This window comes from Cynocephalus volans, chromosome 7, assembly GCF_027409185.1.
Source record: "Cynocephalus volans isolate mCynVol1 chromosome 7, mCynVol1.pri, whole genome shotgun sequence".
Taxonomy (NCBI): Eukaryota; Metazoa; Chordata; class Mammalia; order Dermoptera; family Cynocephalidae; genus Cynocephalus; species Cynocephalus volans.
Window position 1 is genome coordinate 150,465,507 of NC_084466.1, and position 18,062 is coordinate 150,483,568.

The window sequence follows — 18,062 nt, forward strand, 5'->3', positions numbered from 1 at the left end:
ACTTCTTACCACAGATACTGTGTAAATTTTTATATTGTATTATAGATGAAAAACAAGATTTCTTTTAATAAGTAGAGAAGTAATTGAGCAGTAGTATTAATGAATAGCTAACATGTTGACTGTTTACTGTGTGACAGGCATTGCTTTAAGGCCTTTCTTTACCTTTATAAATTTAGTAAAACTAATAGCAGCTCCTCAAGTTTCATGAGCTTACCCTACATTATTGATGACAAATCTAAGCCCCTGAAAGGTTAAAAGTAAGCGTGCCCAAAATCACTCACCAGGTTAAGTGGTGAAGCTGGGATTCAAGCCCAGGCAGTCTGACTCCAGAGCCCAGGCTGCTGAGCTCTCTATTACACTGTCTCTGTGCATCCATGAGAAAGGCCAGTTCCTCTCTTCCTCCAGGTTAGCTTTATTACAATAGTTTCATTCTTATATTTGTGTTTCCGTATGTAACTTATTTGCAAAGCTTTTGATGAATCAAGCTATGCAAAATACCCTTAATAAACAGCATTTCTTCTCCTTTATTGTTCCAGAAGGTTCTAGAAGGTATCAGTGAGGCTCTGGATCCTCTTTTGCAATATAAATTTACTTCACAATTAGTTTTGAAACAGCTTTGAATTTCCCTTGGAATGGATTTATCTTTTTAGGATGAGAGATGTTAAGAGTCAGCTCTCTTGAAAGACTTTGCTTTACTTCTCTTTTTTTCTTCTTTTAGTTTTCTTTTCTGTAAGGTATTTCTTCCTCAAAAGAGATCCCTTTTCTATAAATTTAGCTCAGATAACTTAAAGTCTATCAAATTGAAATCTCCTGTTTCTTCATACTTAAAATTGATATGTGTGTAGCTCTTTTAGTGTGTGAAGTCTATGTTTTAGGATTTGATGGCATTCATACTACCCAGCAAAACCCTTTATAATTAAGTTTTATTAAAATATTTTGATTATTTTATCATGGTCCTTAAGTAAAAATGTTTCTCTGTTATTATGGCTTATAAGTAGTGATATTTATGTATGTTTGTTGCTGTTGTTTTATAGGGAAGTATGGGTAGTATTTCCTGCATCGCTTGGAAAGGTGATACACTAGTGCTTGGAGATGTGGTTGGAAATTTAAATTTTTGGGATTTGAAAGGCAGAGTATCCAGGTATGAACCAAGAATGAAATCTTGTTATTTAGTTTAAAAAAAAAAAAAAATAGTATCCTCTTGATGTAGTTCCTTGGAGGCTTGTGACTTGGCACACAGGATCAGTGAACATGGCCAAGTGTAGCTTGGACCCTTTCCCCTGTCACCTGAACTTGGGAGGAAAGGCCTTGGGCTGGGCTCCAGATCATTCATAGGATACCCTTATCTGCAGCTGGCCTGTGCAGAAGTTCTGGGACCTTATTCTAGCTGATGTTAATAAAGGGCAGGCCTTTTCTGTCAGATGCAGCCCTCTGTCCCAGAAAGTAAAGTGATTCTCCGATCATCAGACCTTGTCAGAAACGGAAACAGGAAGAGACGTTGGGCATAGTTTCTGGTGACTAGATGTTATTCTATATCATATTGTTATTTTTGATTTTGTTTGTTTGTTTGTCCTCAGAGGAATACCTACCCACCGAAGTTGGGTGAGGAAGATTCGTTTTGCCCCTGGCAAAGGAAACCAAAAATTAATAGCCATGTACAGCGATGGAGCTGAAGTGTGGGACACTAAGGAGGTAGGCCCAGTTCCACGAGGATGAGATGTAAATGAAGCTGCTGGTCACAGGAGCTGTGGTTTTTGTTTTTTTTTTTTCTTCTTCCTGATGTGGAAATGAAAACTATATAACGGATGTGTCACTTGTTATAACAAGTTATTTTCTTTTTAAAATTTTTGTTTTTCCAGTATTTCTGTTCTAAAGGTAACACCTCAACAGATTAATTAATTAATTAATTAATTAATGTTATCACTGTCTTTGAGACCTTTAAAATAGAGTCTGCATGTGGAAGAGAGATTGCCAAAGGCTATGTAATTCTGTGCTTGCCCTGGGCTTTTGCTACAGGCACTTCCTTTACCATTTAATCTCGAATAATAAACATGTTTCTTTTCTGTTTGAAAGTGACAACTAAATTCACTCTTGAAGGTTCAGATGGTAAGCAGTTTAAGAAGTGGAAGAAATGTGACCTTTCGGATATTGGACGTGGACTGGTGTACGTCAGATAAAGTGATCCTGGCATCAGATGATGGGTGCATCAGAGTCCTGGAGATGTCTATGAAGTCCACATGTTTTCGAATGGATGAACAAGAATTAACCGGTATGGAATTCTAATAAAAGGGTAGCTTGAAACCTGTCCTTATTTTTTCATAAGCTCCTGTCTTCTGAGGAGAGAACTGCTTCTGTTTTATTTCAGTCTTATTTTCTAGAAATCTTGAGTGTTTTTATGGCTGAGGTACTGTACTCTTTGTAACCACAGATGTCATTCATTCCCAGCTCAGGTTTTATAAGTGCCTCTTTTTTGACCCTTTTCTGAGTGATTTGTTAACAAGGTAAAAGATGTTTACATTCATAAAAACGGCTTACTCAGATTTAGGAGAACTCATCAGAAGAAGTGAATCTAGTGATAGGGCTGCTGGCTTTTTAATAATGAGCCTCATATCTTTTGCAACCATATATCATTGAAAAGTCACTTTGTCAGCACCACACTCACCCAGTGAGCAAGCCGTCCATCCCTATATGGGATCCGAACCCGTGGCCTTGGTGTTATCAGCACCACACTCTCCCGAGTGAGCCACAGGCCGGCCCAGGCTTGAAAAGTCACTTCGGAAAGTGTTATAAGTATCATGAATTTTGACACTTGTCTATGACTTGTTAAATGGCCAAAGCAAAATTAGGCGATTGTAATATTTTTCCCTTTTCGTATGACTGTTTTGAAATGTTTTTTACCAGATTGAAAAATATTTTAGTAAAACAACCCATATGTGACTTTTAAAAAAAAAGAATGGGAGGATTGTGCATGTATCCATCCATCAGTTTAAAAGATAGCTTTGTCTGATGACATGCAGTGCTCATCCTTAGAAGGTACTTTTGGAGGGAGACAGTTATTATGATCCTAATTGGAGCAGAGCAGGGAACTCCTTGCATTCAGTGTTCTCCCAGCACAGCTTTGGTGCGCACTTCAAGGCTGACTGATCTGTAGAAAATTTCCTAAGAGACTCATTTAGTCATTTACTGAGTCAGCTCTGGGAATTGTCTATACCTTTGTAGAGTCAGTATTTGGCACTTTTGGAGGCTTTAAGGTTTTGAAAACCTGCCTGTTCACTTTATGATTACGCTCAAGGCACTACCACATTGCTGCTAGTGTTGGCTGGGGTGCCTTTAACTTACATCAGGTAATGCTTTGGTTTTTGTCACTGCCCTACCCCTGCCCACTATATTTGTGTACCAACGCCTATTACTTTGGAACTATGACTACCATCAGGTGAAGCCAGAAGTCGATCTTCGTATTTCCATACCTGTCCTTGAGACACTTGCCAGCTCTGCAGAGGTATCAGGACCTCCTCCCAGGGAAGGGCAAGCATTGATACTCATTTTAAATCTAAAGTTATTAAGGAAATTGAGGGAAATTCAGGGGTGATTTTTTTTTTTTAATTTAGTCACTAGTTCTAGGTAAAGAAATGTGGAAATATAATCTAAATGTTTGAAAAGCTTTTCTTTCACTTTTAATTTAAAATTTGAATCTAAAAAGCTCCAAAGGCAAGGTAGCTGTTTCTTAAACCAACTGTAGAAATGGAGTCCATCATATTAACCCACGTTTAATACTGTACTTGAACATCTGGCCTGCAGCCAGATTTTAGATTGAATTTCTCTTTAATATTCCTATCCAATCTCAAGTGGTATAGCCTCAACCAGAAAAGGGAAAAATTTAAAATAGTGGTGAGGAAAGGTCAATAAAATTGTGCATACATGCCATAAATCGAACTTTAAACTCAGAGTAGCACTCAGTAAATGTTAAAGAATAAAAACTGATAGTAGTGTAAATGTGGAGTTAGGAAAAAGACATCTGTGTGTTTACCTCTAGATACATGGCTAATTTGGTTTTGGAAAGAAAATTTTGATATAATATATTTTTGTTCTGGAGAATTAGAGGTATATTTTCGGCTTATTGATATGGAATAAAAATAAAATCATTTTAGGTCATATGCATGGATACATCATTATTTTTAATATATTTTCTTTAATTCTCCTTGATAACAATTAGAGAACATAAGATATTGATTCAAATCTGTTTTTTAGAAGAGCTTAGATAAACCTCTTCTTCCTCCCCCTCCCCTAATAAAGGTGGTGGGCTATTAGACAAATTTAGAAGATTGGAATATCTATTTTTTACTTGGAGAAACTTTCTTATCTGCTGCCTCATTTATCAGGGACATAAAATGACATAAGAATAAATTGTAATAGTCTTTTTAGCAGCATCTAAACAAATCGAAGAGTATGAGACTTGTTTAATAACATTCTAGTATGATGCATTTTCCACATACTTTAAACAGTATTGATGTGGTATCAGAGACTGTTCAGCCTAACTTCCTCCCAACTTCAGGGGCCGCTGCTGAGCACATTTTTCCTACGTGAGCATGTGTAGAAAGCTTTCTAAAATCAGGTTTATACACAAAGAAGTTTCTTGTCTGCGTCAGCTTTCCACAGTCATTTCCAGTAGTTTTCAAATGGAGCATTTGGAAATGTATCCCAGTGACTTGCGAGTGTGGGGAGGTCCAGATATGTATGCTAAACAGCATGCAATGTGGGGAACTGTCTGGCACAGTGAAGAATTGTCCAGCCCCAAATGCCAGTAGTGTTCTTTGTCTCCCTTCTTCCCCCTCACGCTGAACAAAAATCACGCTGAACAAAATCATCAAAGCAGGATCCTCTCCTTCCCAAATTTTCTGCTCACCTTGACATTTGCCACTTCCAAGTGGTGGAGGAGTAATTTTTCTATGACTTTTCTTCTGGACTCTACGGTTCCTGTTTTTCTGCATTATTGTCAGATAGGCAGCTAACAACCTGGGCATGTTTATGATTAACCTTTCACCCCTACAGCCCAGACTGAGCAGAATGTGTGTGGGAGAAGTAGCAATGATGCTAACTGCCCTTTTATTCAAATTGTGTAATTTCCAGAAGGGAATGAGCTCTGGCAGGTGAGTTTCTCAGCTAGCAGGTGATTGCCTGTTACTTCATCATGTCTCATCTTTGCTCTCCAGAAGAAAGATTTAAATTCATTTGAGGTCAGGAGGTAGTAGGGATTGCTTTCAGTTTGTTCATGCTCATGGGATGCTATCAATAATACTTTGCTTTGCGGGTAATAAAACATTTGTTTTTAAAAATAAGACATTTTTCTCAGTTTACTGAAATGGACTTGGTAAATGTTGTCTTGCTAACATTAAGTAAACATTCTGGATGCAGCTTTCTGAGAGGATTCTCTTGTGTCTTTTCATTTGTCCATTGATTAAGAAACTGCCGTGTACCGTGGAAACTTTCCTTGAATCATTCAAGTTTAATAGTTAATTTTCTTCCCTGACACTTACCATTTCCAAACATTGTGACTTTTGCCAGCAGCTGCTACTGTTTAAACGTGAAAGGGGCTGACTTGAAAATTTGAGAATTATGTGGATTGTCGTCTATTAGGAATAAGTAGAAAGAGAGGTGCAGAAGTTAGCCACTTTCATCCTTTCCCGTGTTAAGTGTTCATGGTTCTTTAGGTAGGTAGATGAGCCTCATTCTTACCAGATGCATTTCTTCTTTTATGACCTGGGTGTAAAAGAAAAGATGACTAAATGGAAATAAATTAATTAATTTAAAAAAACCAAAAACTTTTCATAGCAAAAGAAACTATAAGCAAATACAAATAATAACCTGGGAGAAAGTCATTAACAGACTGTCTATAGGGGAAAAAAGAATCAAATGGCCCTTAAACATATGAAAAATGCTCAACTTTATTCACAATAAAAAAATACAAATTAAAACGTACCTATCAGATTAACAATAATTCAAAAGCTTACAAACATACTCTGTTGGCAAGGCTGTGAGGAAGCAAGCACTCTCATCTGTTGCCCATGGTGCAATCCCTATATGAGGGAATTTGGCAATATCTAACAGAGCTATGTGTGCATTTACCTGCTTACCAAGCAATCCCACTGCTAAGAATTTACCTTAAGATGTTCATCCATACCTGTGGCCAAAATGTATGCAAAGTTATTCAGAGCAACATTTTGGAAACAGCCTAACTTCTTATCAATAGGAGACTGCTTGAGTAAATTTGCGAACACCCGCACAGTGGAATAATCTATGCAGCCATAAAACAGAATGAAGAATATCTCTATGAACTGATATAGAGTGATATCTAGGATATGTTTAAGTGAAAAATGCAAGTGTAAAAGTTTGCTTATTTTCAAAAAGAAACTCAAAAAATAATCTGTATACCAATGAGAATAGTTACCAATAGTAGATAGGAAGATGGAGAGTATGGGGATAGGCGTGAAATATCTCTGAATATATCTTTATTACATAGTTTTATCTTTTGAAACATTTATAAGTATTACATATTTTAAAAATACAGTGAAAACAAGGATGAAAGAAAAAGCAAACCCTAAAATTGAATGCAAGAAACAGTTGAATCTAACTGTATAACAAATTGGTAGCATAACCACACCAACACCAAAATAGTTCAAATAACTGAAACATGTAGCCCTCACTCTCTGTACACCTTTAGAGGTTGGACAAAGAGTCGCAAAGGAATTTTGAGCTGACCCTGAGTAGTTGAGGGTGGCACTAGTAATTCTGAAACTGTTTTGTGCAAGTGTTATAGGCTGGAACAAATTAATAACTTAATTGCAGTTTAGGGGAACCAGAGTCCCTGCTGAGAGAAAAGAGAGATAACACATGTGGAGAGGGGGTAATGAGGAAGTGTACTCCAGGAGTGGATTTGAATTGGTAAGAATTCATGACTTTTTAGAAATATGTATTTCCTGGCTCTGCCCACTGAAAGGGCCTACAACTCAATGATGCCAGAACTCAAGGAAAGAATTTGAAAACCAAGGAGGATATGGCATAAAGAGACAGACACCGGTTTTGAGGAGTTTCTGCCACATCAAGGGCTGTTTGAGCATCGCAAAGAATAATGGTGGTACTGACATAAGTGTTAATACCAAAAAATTTCATTCCATAGTAATGCAGGTTGAGCATCCCAAACCCGAAACTTTTTCAGCACTGACATGACGCTCAAAGGGAATGGTCGTTGGAGCATTTTGGATTTTGGATTTTCAAATTTGGGATGTTCAACTGGTAAGTGTGATGGAAATATTGCAAAATCAAAAAAAATTTTTTTGAACTTCAAGCCACTTCTGGTCCCAAGCATTTTGGATAAGGGATGCTCAACCTGTATTCAAAGAGAGAGAGAAAAGGGGGAATGGGCAAAAAGTTTGAGTGTACAGAAGAATAATAGAATTAGAAAATCACCGATTTGTAACCCCTAAAGGAACAATTGATTTAAGCAGGGATCATTAGCGGATGTCAAGTCACTGGGTAAAAGGATGTTTAAGAATAGGAAATTCAGTCTGACAGTCTCTCCCCCACGTGTTACTTACTAATTATAAAGAGGAAAAAGTACCCTGACGAGAAAGAGCTCTTGTGGGTTCCCCCTTAACTAGATGATCAAAATTAGTGTTTCTCATAACCAGACCAAATAACATGCTCCTTCTGATGTGGTGCAGTGCACAGCATCCCGTGTATGGTTTCTGCCAAAAGTGTTTGTTTAACATGAATCTGATTCTCAGAAAACAGACAAATCAGAATGTAGGACATTTTCCACAACAGCTGACCAGGACTCTTCAAAAATGGAAGTGTTGTGTAAGACCAAAAACAAAAAAGTGTGAGGACTGTTCTAGATGAGAGGAGACTCAAGAGACATGACAGTGCAATACAGGAGTCTTGACTAGACCCTAGATTCTTGAGAAGAATACAGCTGCCAGGATGTTTGGGGAATAACAGAGAACTTTGGAATATGGACTGCATTGTAAGCAATATATATTATTGAATCAATATTAAAATTGGGGGGTATGAAAAAAAGTAGTATTAGAAACATTTCTGACACCTCCTGACTTTTAAATTGAAAAGTCCACAAAAAAAATTTTATCTATGATTTAATTTTTGTTTACAGAGAATGGAGTTTTCTAAAGCAGAGCTGTCCAATAGAAATATGTAAGTGACATATGTAAGTGTAAATTTTGTAGTACCCGCATTTAAAAAAGTGAAGAGAAACATGAAATTGATTTTCATAAAAATTTTATTTAAGCCAATATATCCACAATTCTATTACTTCAACATATAATCAGTATTAAAAATTACTAATGAGATATTTTGCATTTTTTAGTCTTCAAAAGCCAGTGGGTATTTTACACTTACTATAAAATAAATTGAATTATCTTCTCAATTCAGGTCACATTTTCAGCAGAAATTCTTGAGCTGTATTTAGATTTTATAAAATTTTCAGTTGTAAAAATAGTCATGTATCCAAGTTATTCCAATCATACTTAAAAGTAATCCAGTGACTTAATCAAATACCAGTTTTTTTATTGAAATTAAAAAAGATAAACATTAATTTTTTTCATTGTACTAACCATATTTCAAGTGCTTAGTAGCCACCCATTTATGACTAGTGGCTCTCGTATCAGCACGGTCTGAAGTCTACACGGGTGACTTAGGTAAGGCAACACCATTATAAATTCATAATTTTACATAATTGTATCTATTCAAGGGATCCATGGGAGAAAGGCTCTGCAGGTTGCTGGAGGGGTAGTAAGGCTGAGTTTATAGAAGTCAGTGGACCCCCACAGAACCAGATCTAGGGTTGGGGGTCTGATGGAGTGTAGGGTAGTCAGAGAATAGCTGCTGGGTGTTGGAGCCTTTAGGTCTTCCATTACTTTGCACTGAAACATGATGAAAAACAGGCAAATCTTGTTTGTTAGTGTTCTAAGTAAGCCAGCATCCCCCATGGGGGATGCTAGGACCCAGAGTCTAGGAAGACAGCCCCTTAGTTCAAGGCTACCTTCATAAGTGAAACTCGGGAATGCCGGTGATCAGAAGTGGCCTGTTCCTTTCGGTGTCAGGCTCAAGGTTGATGGGTCATGTTAGTTTAATAGTCTCAGAAAAGCAAAGACATTGCATGCTGTGAGAGATACAGGTAAATAGAAGTATTTTTAATGTTTTAAAATAATGGACTTTATTGATATCTGTTGAGTCATTGCATTGAATCTTTTTTCAAGTAAACCAGAGTTTTATACCATATAGGATTCTTAAATTTAAAAAGGGAGAAGAAGAATTTATCAATCAGATTTGAATTCAGTGACTCTCTCCACTCTTAGCCTTTGTTTCTGAAGTAGTGACAACATTGAATATACTCTCTGAATTGCATCGGACTTATATATTGTTCTCTGCTGACTTCTCTGTAAACAGTCTATAGCTGAAGCTTCATTGTAGTTATAAAACTTTATTTTATTAAAAAAAAAACTTTTTTTTTTTGTCTAGAGCCCGTGTGGTGCCCATATCTCCTTGTTCCAAGGGCCTCCCTGGCCTTGAAAGCCTTTTTACTGCACCAGCCTTGGAATGGACGGTATTCTTTGGATATTTCTCATGTGTAAGTTTTTCCATTTTTGTCTTCCTTTCATAATTTACTTGGGATTGAAGGACACCCATGAAAATTAGCTGTAGCCTCTACTCCAGGGCTTAAAAGAAATGGAGCCTTATAACCAAGCCAAGAAAAGGCAGAGTCACTAAAAGAATCACCAGTCTGCCTCTTGTTTCCACCTCTGGAGCCTTTGTGGCAGTGTGGGGCAGTGAGTAGCTATGAGTACTTGCGTTGCTCTCAGGCAGCTGTGTGGTCGTCGTAGGTCTGGACAGGGTCATGTGGTGATGGGGAGAATGAAGGGTGTGAGGAGGGCCAATTGAGGCCAAGGGCATTTGGAGGCCAGGCCTAGTTCTTTTTAAAAGCAGCATCAATGGGCCTGCTTCAGAGGGATATTATGTGTATAGATCTCAATGTCTGCCTCATTGCAAATAACATTCACATAAACTGTTATTAGTGGTTATTAATTAAAACCACAAGTATTACTGAACTTAGGCCATGTGGAGCACATAGGTGGACCTGGGATGGGAGATTTTTAAAAAATGCCAAAAGGTATCTGTTCTCTAAGAACTGCAGCATCTACTTAGAGAAACAAATGTCCATTCTGCATAGCAGGATGAGCAAATTCTTTAGTCACTGCCAAGTTCTTTATTAGAAGGAATCTGAACCTGACAGTTTTTAGAGCCCCCTAGTAAATTTTCTAGTTACTTGAAAGCCAGGCACTTTCTTCACTCATTTCTTTGTTTTGACTCAGTAAAATAAAAGCAGACATTAACTATGATTGGTGGGGTCCTGAGTGGATTTTGCTGTTTTGGTCCATAACCAGGTGTTTAACCAAGCACTACAAAGAGTTTATTTCTAATCAACACAATGTTTTTCTGGTGAAGAAATACGTGGTTGTGAGTGAAGAGATAATGAACTCATTCAAAATCTTTTCTGTACAGTGATTATCCAGAAAATGAAGAAATAAAGAATCTCCTTCAAGAGCAGTTGAATTCATTGTCTAAGTAAGCACTTTGTGTTTTATTAGAAGATAACAATGTGAGAAAGAGAAACTTAATAAATTTGGCTTTTTAAAATTAAAATACGTTATGTTTAGAGTATTAGTGGTCCAAGGAGAGACTGTTCTGTTCACATGGGTTTGTTTCTCTTTAGAAACTTTGTCTTGTAGAAAAAGTACTAATTTAATAGTTATAATAACAGAGCATCTATCTTCCAAGTTCATAAGGATCAGACTGCTCTGGTCTCATGTTAGGGAAGGACTAGAAGCTGTGGTGTGAGCATCCGTGTCTGCCTCCACCACGAAGCCCTGTGAGGCCTTATGCTAGAGGACACATGCAGGGGGATGATTTTGCATCTGCGTGCCTCTGCTAAAATGAGGTCTCTGTGTCAAGTGCTATGTGTGCACGGTTCTGGCTGAGAAATTAATATGTTCTCTAGGGCAAAAAGCACTTAAAAGTAGCTATTGGGAATAATACTGTAAAAGAAAGAGAAAAATATGGGTCCACAGGAGTTCTTGGTAAAACATTTTTTCACAGTCTAGCGCCTATCACATGTAATTATAAATTTAACAAATTAAGCATAAAAAAATGTTTCATTGATGGCAAATTCAAAATAATTATTGTTTTCTCTATCCAGTGATCAACATTTATGTTTAAATGGGAAACTATAGATTTAAAGAATATCTTTTCCCAATTTATGAGTATTCTATATTTGGCTATTTCAGAAACATCAATTTATAAATACACAAGCCTTTCTTAAATATTTTATTTTTGGAATAGTTTTGAAATAAATTCTGAATGCCATCTTCTCTAAAGGATATACAGTTCCTGAGAATTAGCAAAATGATTTTATCAGCAATAACATTCTTGATCCTATAGTTAGGCAACTGTTCATATTTTCAAAAACATGAGCTGATCTGTTGCAAGCCTGTAAACCAGAATCGGAACCCCTCAGCCCCTGTGCTGGTTGATGGACACTACTTCTCCAAGCCTAGATACCTCTAAGCCTCCTTAAGCTTTTGTAATTTCAGGGTCATTGCAAAGTAACTTTTCTTTTGTAAGTTTTAAACATATCCTTTGACTGGAACTTTTGATTTCATGAATACATTGCCTTATCTCCTTGCTTTATTGTTTGATTCAAAATTTTGTCTTACCTTTACCTGGATTCCTTTCTGCAGTGACATAAAGAAACTCTTGCTTGATCCAGAGTTCACTCTCTTGCAGAGGTGCCTGCTTGTTTCAAGGTAACACTGTTTGAAGTATTCCGTATAAGAGACAGAATTTCAGGTTAACTCCTTTCTCTTTCTAAGCGTTTTTAGTTCCAACCAAATCTAGATTTTAGAAAAATATATCAGTTCATCCTTTAGATTTGACTTAGAATTAATTTTGAGAGTAGTAACACAAATAGGGAAAAGAACGAAGTTACATTTTAAATGTGAAATCCAGGCCTTCTCTATTGCAAGGACTCCCTCCTACAGACAGCTCTTTAAGATATGTTTTAAAATATCAGACACAAATAGTATGTGTTTAAATATACAATAAGTTAGATTTAGAAGCAATATTCTGTTGCTCAAGACCCAGTAGCAGGGCTGGACACCCCTTTCACCATTCTAGGCCCCGTGCCAATGTTCCAATGGACTTTGAAGTGACAGCAGTATGTTCCCAGTACTTCAGTCTACTCTAGGAAGCCCCGTCCAGGCCCCAGGTTTCTGGGTGAGTGCAGTCGTAACTGGTTTCACGCTTCTCAGGCTTTATGGCGATGAGTCAGAGCTGCACTTCTGGACTGTCGCTGCCCACTACCTGCACAGTTTGTCCCAGGAAAAGTTGGGAAGCACAGCGACTACTAAAGAAGCTACTCCTCAGGACAGACTGAACAACCCGCTGGATATATGTTATGATATACTCTGTGAAAATGGCTATTTTCAGGTATTATGCTATATGTATGAAAACCTTCAAAGCTGTCTTCTTTATTATTTATATCTTTGTAAATATCTTAAACTTGGGAAGCTTTCAAACTAAATTGAAAACCATGTAATAAAAATAAGTCCTTTGGCACATTTGTGTAAAAAAGGACTTGAAAAGCTCATAAACACTGAGTTTTTTAATAGACATTAAAATTTTATTATTAATAGCCTTAATTTTTTAGTTTCTTAAATTTTTTAACTTAGAAGGTTCAGTTGAATTCTCTCATTAATTTTTTAAAATAACAAATATTTTATTTTTTTATTGAAACAGTTGATTGTACATATCTGTGTGGGGACAGCATTGACTATCAATACCTGTGTGCAATAGGTGATGCTCAAGTCAGGATAATTAGTATATTCAGCATTATACAGTGGTATCATTTTTTGTGGCCCTTTACCAATACTTTTTTTCAGTTTTTATTAAAATGTTGGATTTCTGTAAAGTTGGTTACATAGTAACCTCAGAAGTCAAAATAATGTTTATTAAAATGACTGTATTAAATACAATAAAATTTAAATAACTCAAAATCCAGGTTTAATTTTTTTTCCTATCATAGAAATTTCAACTGGAAAGGGTTAATCTGCAGGAAATAAAACGGTCAACTTATGATCATACAAGGAAATGTACAGACCAGCTACTACTCTTGGGTCAAGTATGTCAATTTTTATAATTCTTTTCATGCTTTGTGGAGTTGCTAGTTGATTAGTATAGAGCATCATAGTATTTCTCTCTTGAATATATCCCTTTCTCTGTAATTTAGACTTTCTTTCAAAATAATACCAACAGACCTTATAAGAAAGCAAAAACGTGATTAACCAACTTGCAATTTTGGCTTCTGTAATGTAAAATGAAGCCTAGCTATTTGTTTTGTTTTGTTTTTGTGTCTCTGAATTGACTGGTGCAAAACTAAAATAAGCGGTTACATGAGCACCTGTATATGCCAGACTGTGGTTTTACGTTTGTCTCAATGAAGTAGTACAGGACTTTTATTCAGGTTTTATATCTGTAAACCACACATTCAAGAGCATTTTTTGAAAATGAGCATCTTCCTTAAGCATAAACTTTAGTGTCCCACATTATGAATTTTAAAAGGTTATGCTGGCAGAAAATGTTCTCATAATTAGAAAAACTATTTCTCTTATTAGACAGACAGAGCTGTGCAGTTACTACTGGAAACAAGTGCAGATAACCAGCATTATTACTGTGATTCACTAAAAGCCTGTTTGGTCACCACTGTCACCTCATCAGGCCCCTCTCAGAGCACCATTAAGCTGGTGGCAACTAATATGATTGCCAATGGCAAGTTGGCAGGTAAGGCACACTTTGTGGGTATATTTGTCAATACTCTGGAAAATCAGACCTGTTACCAGAAAAACATTCGATTATTAGGGACATTTCTTCCTTTTTTATATATGCTGAAGAAAAATAGAAAAATGATTGCTGCTGTATATAAGATGACCATAATTTAATCATCTGAACCAGAACATTTTTAAGAGTGAAAGGGGATACTGTTAATAATTGCCAGGACAGTAGGCATAAATCAGACAACCTTGGGCAAACTAGAATGATAAAACCTCTGAATAAGATAAGCTTTACCTGTTTATTCCCTGGATTCTTTTGTGCTTCCTACCCTGGTTACTTGACTGGAACAGTAGGACTCTATTTTAGTATTTTATTTTAAAATTTAAGTCAACAATGTCTTCAGTAGGTCTAAAATGCACAGAACTAGATGTAGTCAAAGGATGATTTTGGTTTTTAATGACGTGTTGGAAGCTGCAGTGTCACTTGAGGGGCTGCTATATTGTCTTCCAGAGGGTGTTCAGTTGCTCTGCCTGATAGACAAAGCCGCAGATGCGTGCCGCTACCTGCAGACATATGGCGAATGGAATCGGGCAGCATGGCTTGCAAAAGTAGGTGATTCCAGTAGGTGCCTTGAGTATGTGGAGTAAAAAGCTCTGCCTTGAACTTCGAACTCATGATTTGGAAGCATTTTTTGGCCTGCAAAGCAGCTTTGCAAAAACATTTTCTTGCAACTCTCATCCTCTCCTCATTCTTTAAAAGTTGCATTTCTTCTTATTGAGAAATGGAGCTCATGTTGGTAGCAATTAAGTGGAAGCAGCTGCCTCTGCTCCCTGTTGCCAGGCCCCTAGGTCTTTATCACCACTCTTCATGGTAAGCAGCAGCTTCTGGGCAGTATGCTGGAAAAGCAAAGCCAAGCACACGTATCTTAGAAACAATCGTGATGTTTTTGTTTTTAACATGCGCATCTTTCTCAGGTCCGTTTAAATTCTGAAGAGTGTGCTGATGTTTTAAAGCGGTGGGTTGACCACCTCTGTTCTCCACAAGTCAATCAGAAGTCAAAAGCCCTCTTGGTCCTTCTCTCTCTGGGCTGCTTTTCCAGCGTGGCGGAGACGCTTCACAGGTACACCCAGCGTGCCCAGGGGCTGCTCAGGATTCCGGGATTAATCACTTCATGCTTTCTGGAGGTGCTAGCAGATGGGTGGTAGTGCTCAACATGCAGAGTGAAAGGAGAGTATACAGTTTAGGTTTATAAATAGCCTAGAGAGAGTGGAACCGCCCATTCTGCGTATCATAAGAGCTGTGATGTTGTCCTTCCAATACACTGGTCAGACTAACAGGTACCTATTTAAAAAAGAATATAAAATCAGTTTTCAGAGAGTTGAGAACAATTCAGCTTTGAGTAGCTCAACCGAGAGGAAGCCCAGAGAGCAGTAGGAAAGGTAACAGAAAGCTTAGCAAGGTGCATATGTCCTCTCTGAAAATCTTGAGGAGGAATACCTATCACTTTTAAAAGGCATTTTATTTATTTAAAACTAAGGGAGGAAGGTTGAGGCAAATATGACAAAAGATGATTAATATGACTTTTTAAATCTGGACAGTGGGTACATGGGTAGCTGTCATATCTCTGTAGATTTCTGTGTATTTAAACTATTTCACAGTTTTTTAAAGTATTATTAATAATAGAAAAATAAAAGCTTGAAGTTGGAGAGATGTGTATTCTCCCCTCCTTTCCTTTATAAACCAGGGCTTAGAAAGGTGCTAATGTAACTTATGTAACACTTAGGTTTCCAGGGAAAACATGTATAAGTCTTTGTACAGAAATATACACATAGATGGTTCTGCCCACAAACGATATAAATCACAAAGACTAACTCTTATTTCGTTCTGTTGTGCAGCATGAGATACTTCGATAGAGCAGCCTTATTTGTGGAAGCTTGTCTCAAGTACGGGGCATTTGAAGTCAATGAGGACACAGATATCCTTTGCAAGGATGTTCATGCTGAGGAAGGAGAAAATGACATGAGTGGGTTTTGGAATTCCTCTTAGTTGTGCTGCCTGGGCAGGATCTAGATTATATTAAGAAAGATCCATGTTCTAATTCACCAAAGCCAGGATCAGGGGGAAAAGGGAGGAGAAAGAAAGAGAAGGAAGGCTGCTGCTCCACTGGCACAGTTCTAACTAGGATGGGAGAGGCAGGAAGGACTGGCAAGGAGAGGGAGCCCAATTTTGTAATACATTGTTTGAACTTAAAAGGAAGGTGACGGAAATAATTTAGGAAAGGTATAAGGGCCTGGTACTTTAATAGTACTCTTCCAAAACAAGTCATTCCATGGAATAAACTTTATATATTTATATGGAAAAATATATATGGGGATAAATAAAAAAGAAAGACTCCCACTGTCACCCATAGTGACCATCAAATATGGAACAAGATACAGCACTCCAAAGAGATGTGTCACCCAGGCACACCACTGTGGTCAACCCATAACCCAGAACACTTTATTTCTTCTGGACATCACTTGAGTCACATTTTTTTCTTTGAAAAGAATGGACTTGAGAGTATGACTCCCAAGCCCTTGTGTCTGTGTGACTCTACATTTCTCATTGCTCTTCTTCTTGAATGCATTTGGCCTCATTTCCACATGTCTGGTATTTGGTTCTGTGTTTATTTTTTTTACAGAAAATTAAACTAAAACTAAATTAAAATTTTTAAAAAATTAAAGCCCAAGCTTACTCAAGATTATATGCATATCTAGTCACTGGTAAAGTTGACTCTGGTTTAAAGTACCCGTTTTGAATATCAGAACACACCAGAACAGGGCTGTCTAAAAACTCAATTCCTGCCTTAGAGAAAATAAATACTTGCCCCCACACCACCACCTTCTCAGACTTTCAAATGGAACAAGGCTGTGCGTGTAAGTTTCTCTTCTCTCGTCTTCTTTAAGAATTCAGTTGAGTGTAGGTCATGGGAGGATCTGGGAGGGCATTGGTTGGATATTCTGGAAGGGGTGGCTTTGGGCTCAGCTGGTGCGAAGTGTAGTGATGTTCCAGATTGAGACATGGTCTCCCCCAGCCAGGAATCGCCTCCCCCAACGCATGGGATGGGGGTGCTCATCCCATGCAGCCTGCTGCGGACCCCAGGTTCTTCCTGAGCTGCCCGGAAGAAGGGGCTCTTCTTTCCTGCCTGAGAGCCCATGTGGAGCATAATCACGGCCCTTTTTGCTCTTCTTTTCCTTAACTGCAGTTTACAGAAACTCATCACTGCTGTATATGCAGATTATGCCCGAAGTTTGAAGAACCTCGGTTTTAAACAGGGAGCAGTTCTTTTTGCTTCCAAAGCTGGAGCAGCTGGCAAAGATTTACTGAATGAGCTTGAATCCCCCAAGGAAGAACCAATTTCAGAGTGACAGGTTAATCTATGTGTAATATGATGTCACAAGCAGGGTGGGAGGGCAGCTGATCTGGCAGCGGTCGTGCTCCAGACTGGGGAGGAAGACAGGGTCCTTGTGAGCTGTTTCACCACCTTTCTGAGGTTATAAGTACACAACAGTATATGGGCACTTTTATTACAAGCAAGTTCTGTATCCTGTGTTGATCTCAAAGAAAAAGGTGAACACATTAGACTTTGAAAGTGTATAACATTTTATACTTTTAGAGAGAGAGCTTTAAGAGTCCCTGGAAATACTTTTAATTTTTTTAAGCTTAAAATTTGAAATACTAAATTGCTTTTCTCATTGACTAAATTTAAAAATATTTGTGGAATCTATAATAAAAGAAGTTTGTGAGACCTGTTCTCAAATATGTGCTGTGCCTGTGTTTATATATATAGACATTCAAGATACAAGCAGGGCAGAAATACTTAAACATTAAAGATAGCTTACCAAAGCACTTTTTGTTTTCTTAACCTTGAAAACAGAACTATTGATTCCTTGGCGTAGGCAGTGGCTAAATTTTGTTATGTCAGGCTCTTAGGTTCATAGGGAGTTTTTAAGCTTTATGTTTAATTCTAGAACATGGGTCTTTGATAGTCTGATTTTAACTTCTTCTATGATGCATTACAATATCCTTATTTTTGAAGTCTTTCTTTGTATTCTAACTTTCTGTCTTTGTTCTTCCAAAAGCTGAAATATATGTGATGTAACTATTCTAAATTATTGCTGAGAATT

General features: G+C 37.4%; 1 protein-coding gene across 2 annotated transcripts in view; it reads left to right on the forward strand.

Annotated features, from left to right (window-relative positions):
• WDR11 (WD repeat domain 11) overlaps nt 1–17,609 on the forward strand; it is a 70,328-nt gene extending 52,719 nt beyond the window's left edge. The window contains exons 17-29 of one of the 2 annotated variants that reach the window (XM_063102495.1): nt 1,035–1,141; nt 1,578–1,692; nt 2,098–2,269; nt 9,532–9,640; nt 10,573–10,635; nt 11,808–11,873; nt 12,378–12,555; nt 13,151–13,246; nt 13,740–13,905; nt 14,407–14,504; nt 14,871–15,016; nt 15,792–15,871; nt 17,146–17,609. In XM_063102495.1, coding sequence (XP_062958565.1) covers nt 1,035–1,141; nt 1,578–1,692; nt 2,098–2,269; nt 9,532–9,640; nt 10,573–10,635; nt 11,808–11,873; nt 12,378–12,555; nt 13,151–13,246; nt 13,740–13,905; nt 14,407–14,504; nt 14,871–15,016; nt 15,792–15,871; nt 17,146–17,303 — 1,554 coding nt within the window. In that variant the 3' untranslated portion in view covers nt 17,304–17,609. The remainder of the gene's footprint in view (nt 1–1,034; nt 1,142–1,577; nt 1,693–2,097; nt 2,270–9,531; nt 9,641–10,572; nt 10,636–11,807; nt 11,874–12,377; nt 12,556–13,150; nt 13,247–13,739; nt 13,906–14,406; nt 14,505–14,870; nt 15,017–15,791; nt 15,872–17,145) is intronic. The other variant, XM_063102496.1, reaches the window with a different exon arrangement.
• The last annotated feature ends 453 nt before the right edge of the window (nt 17,610–18,062 follow it).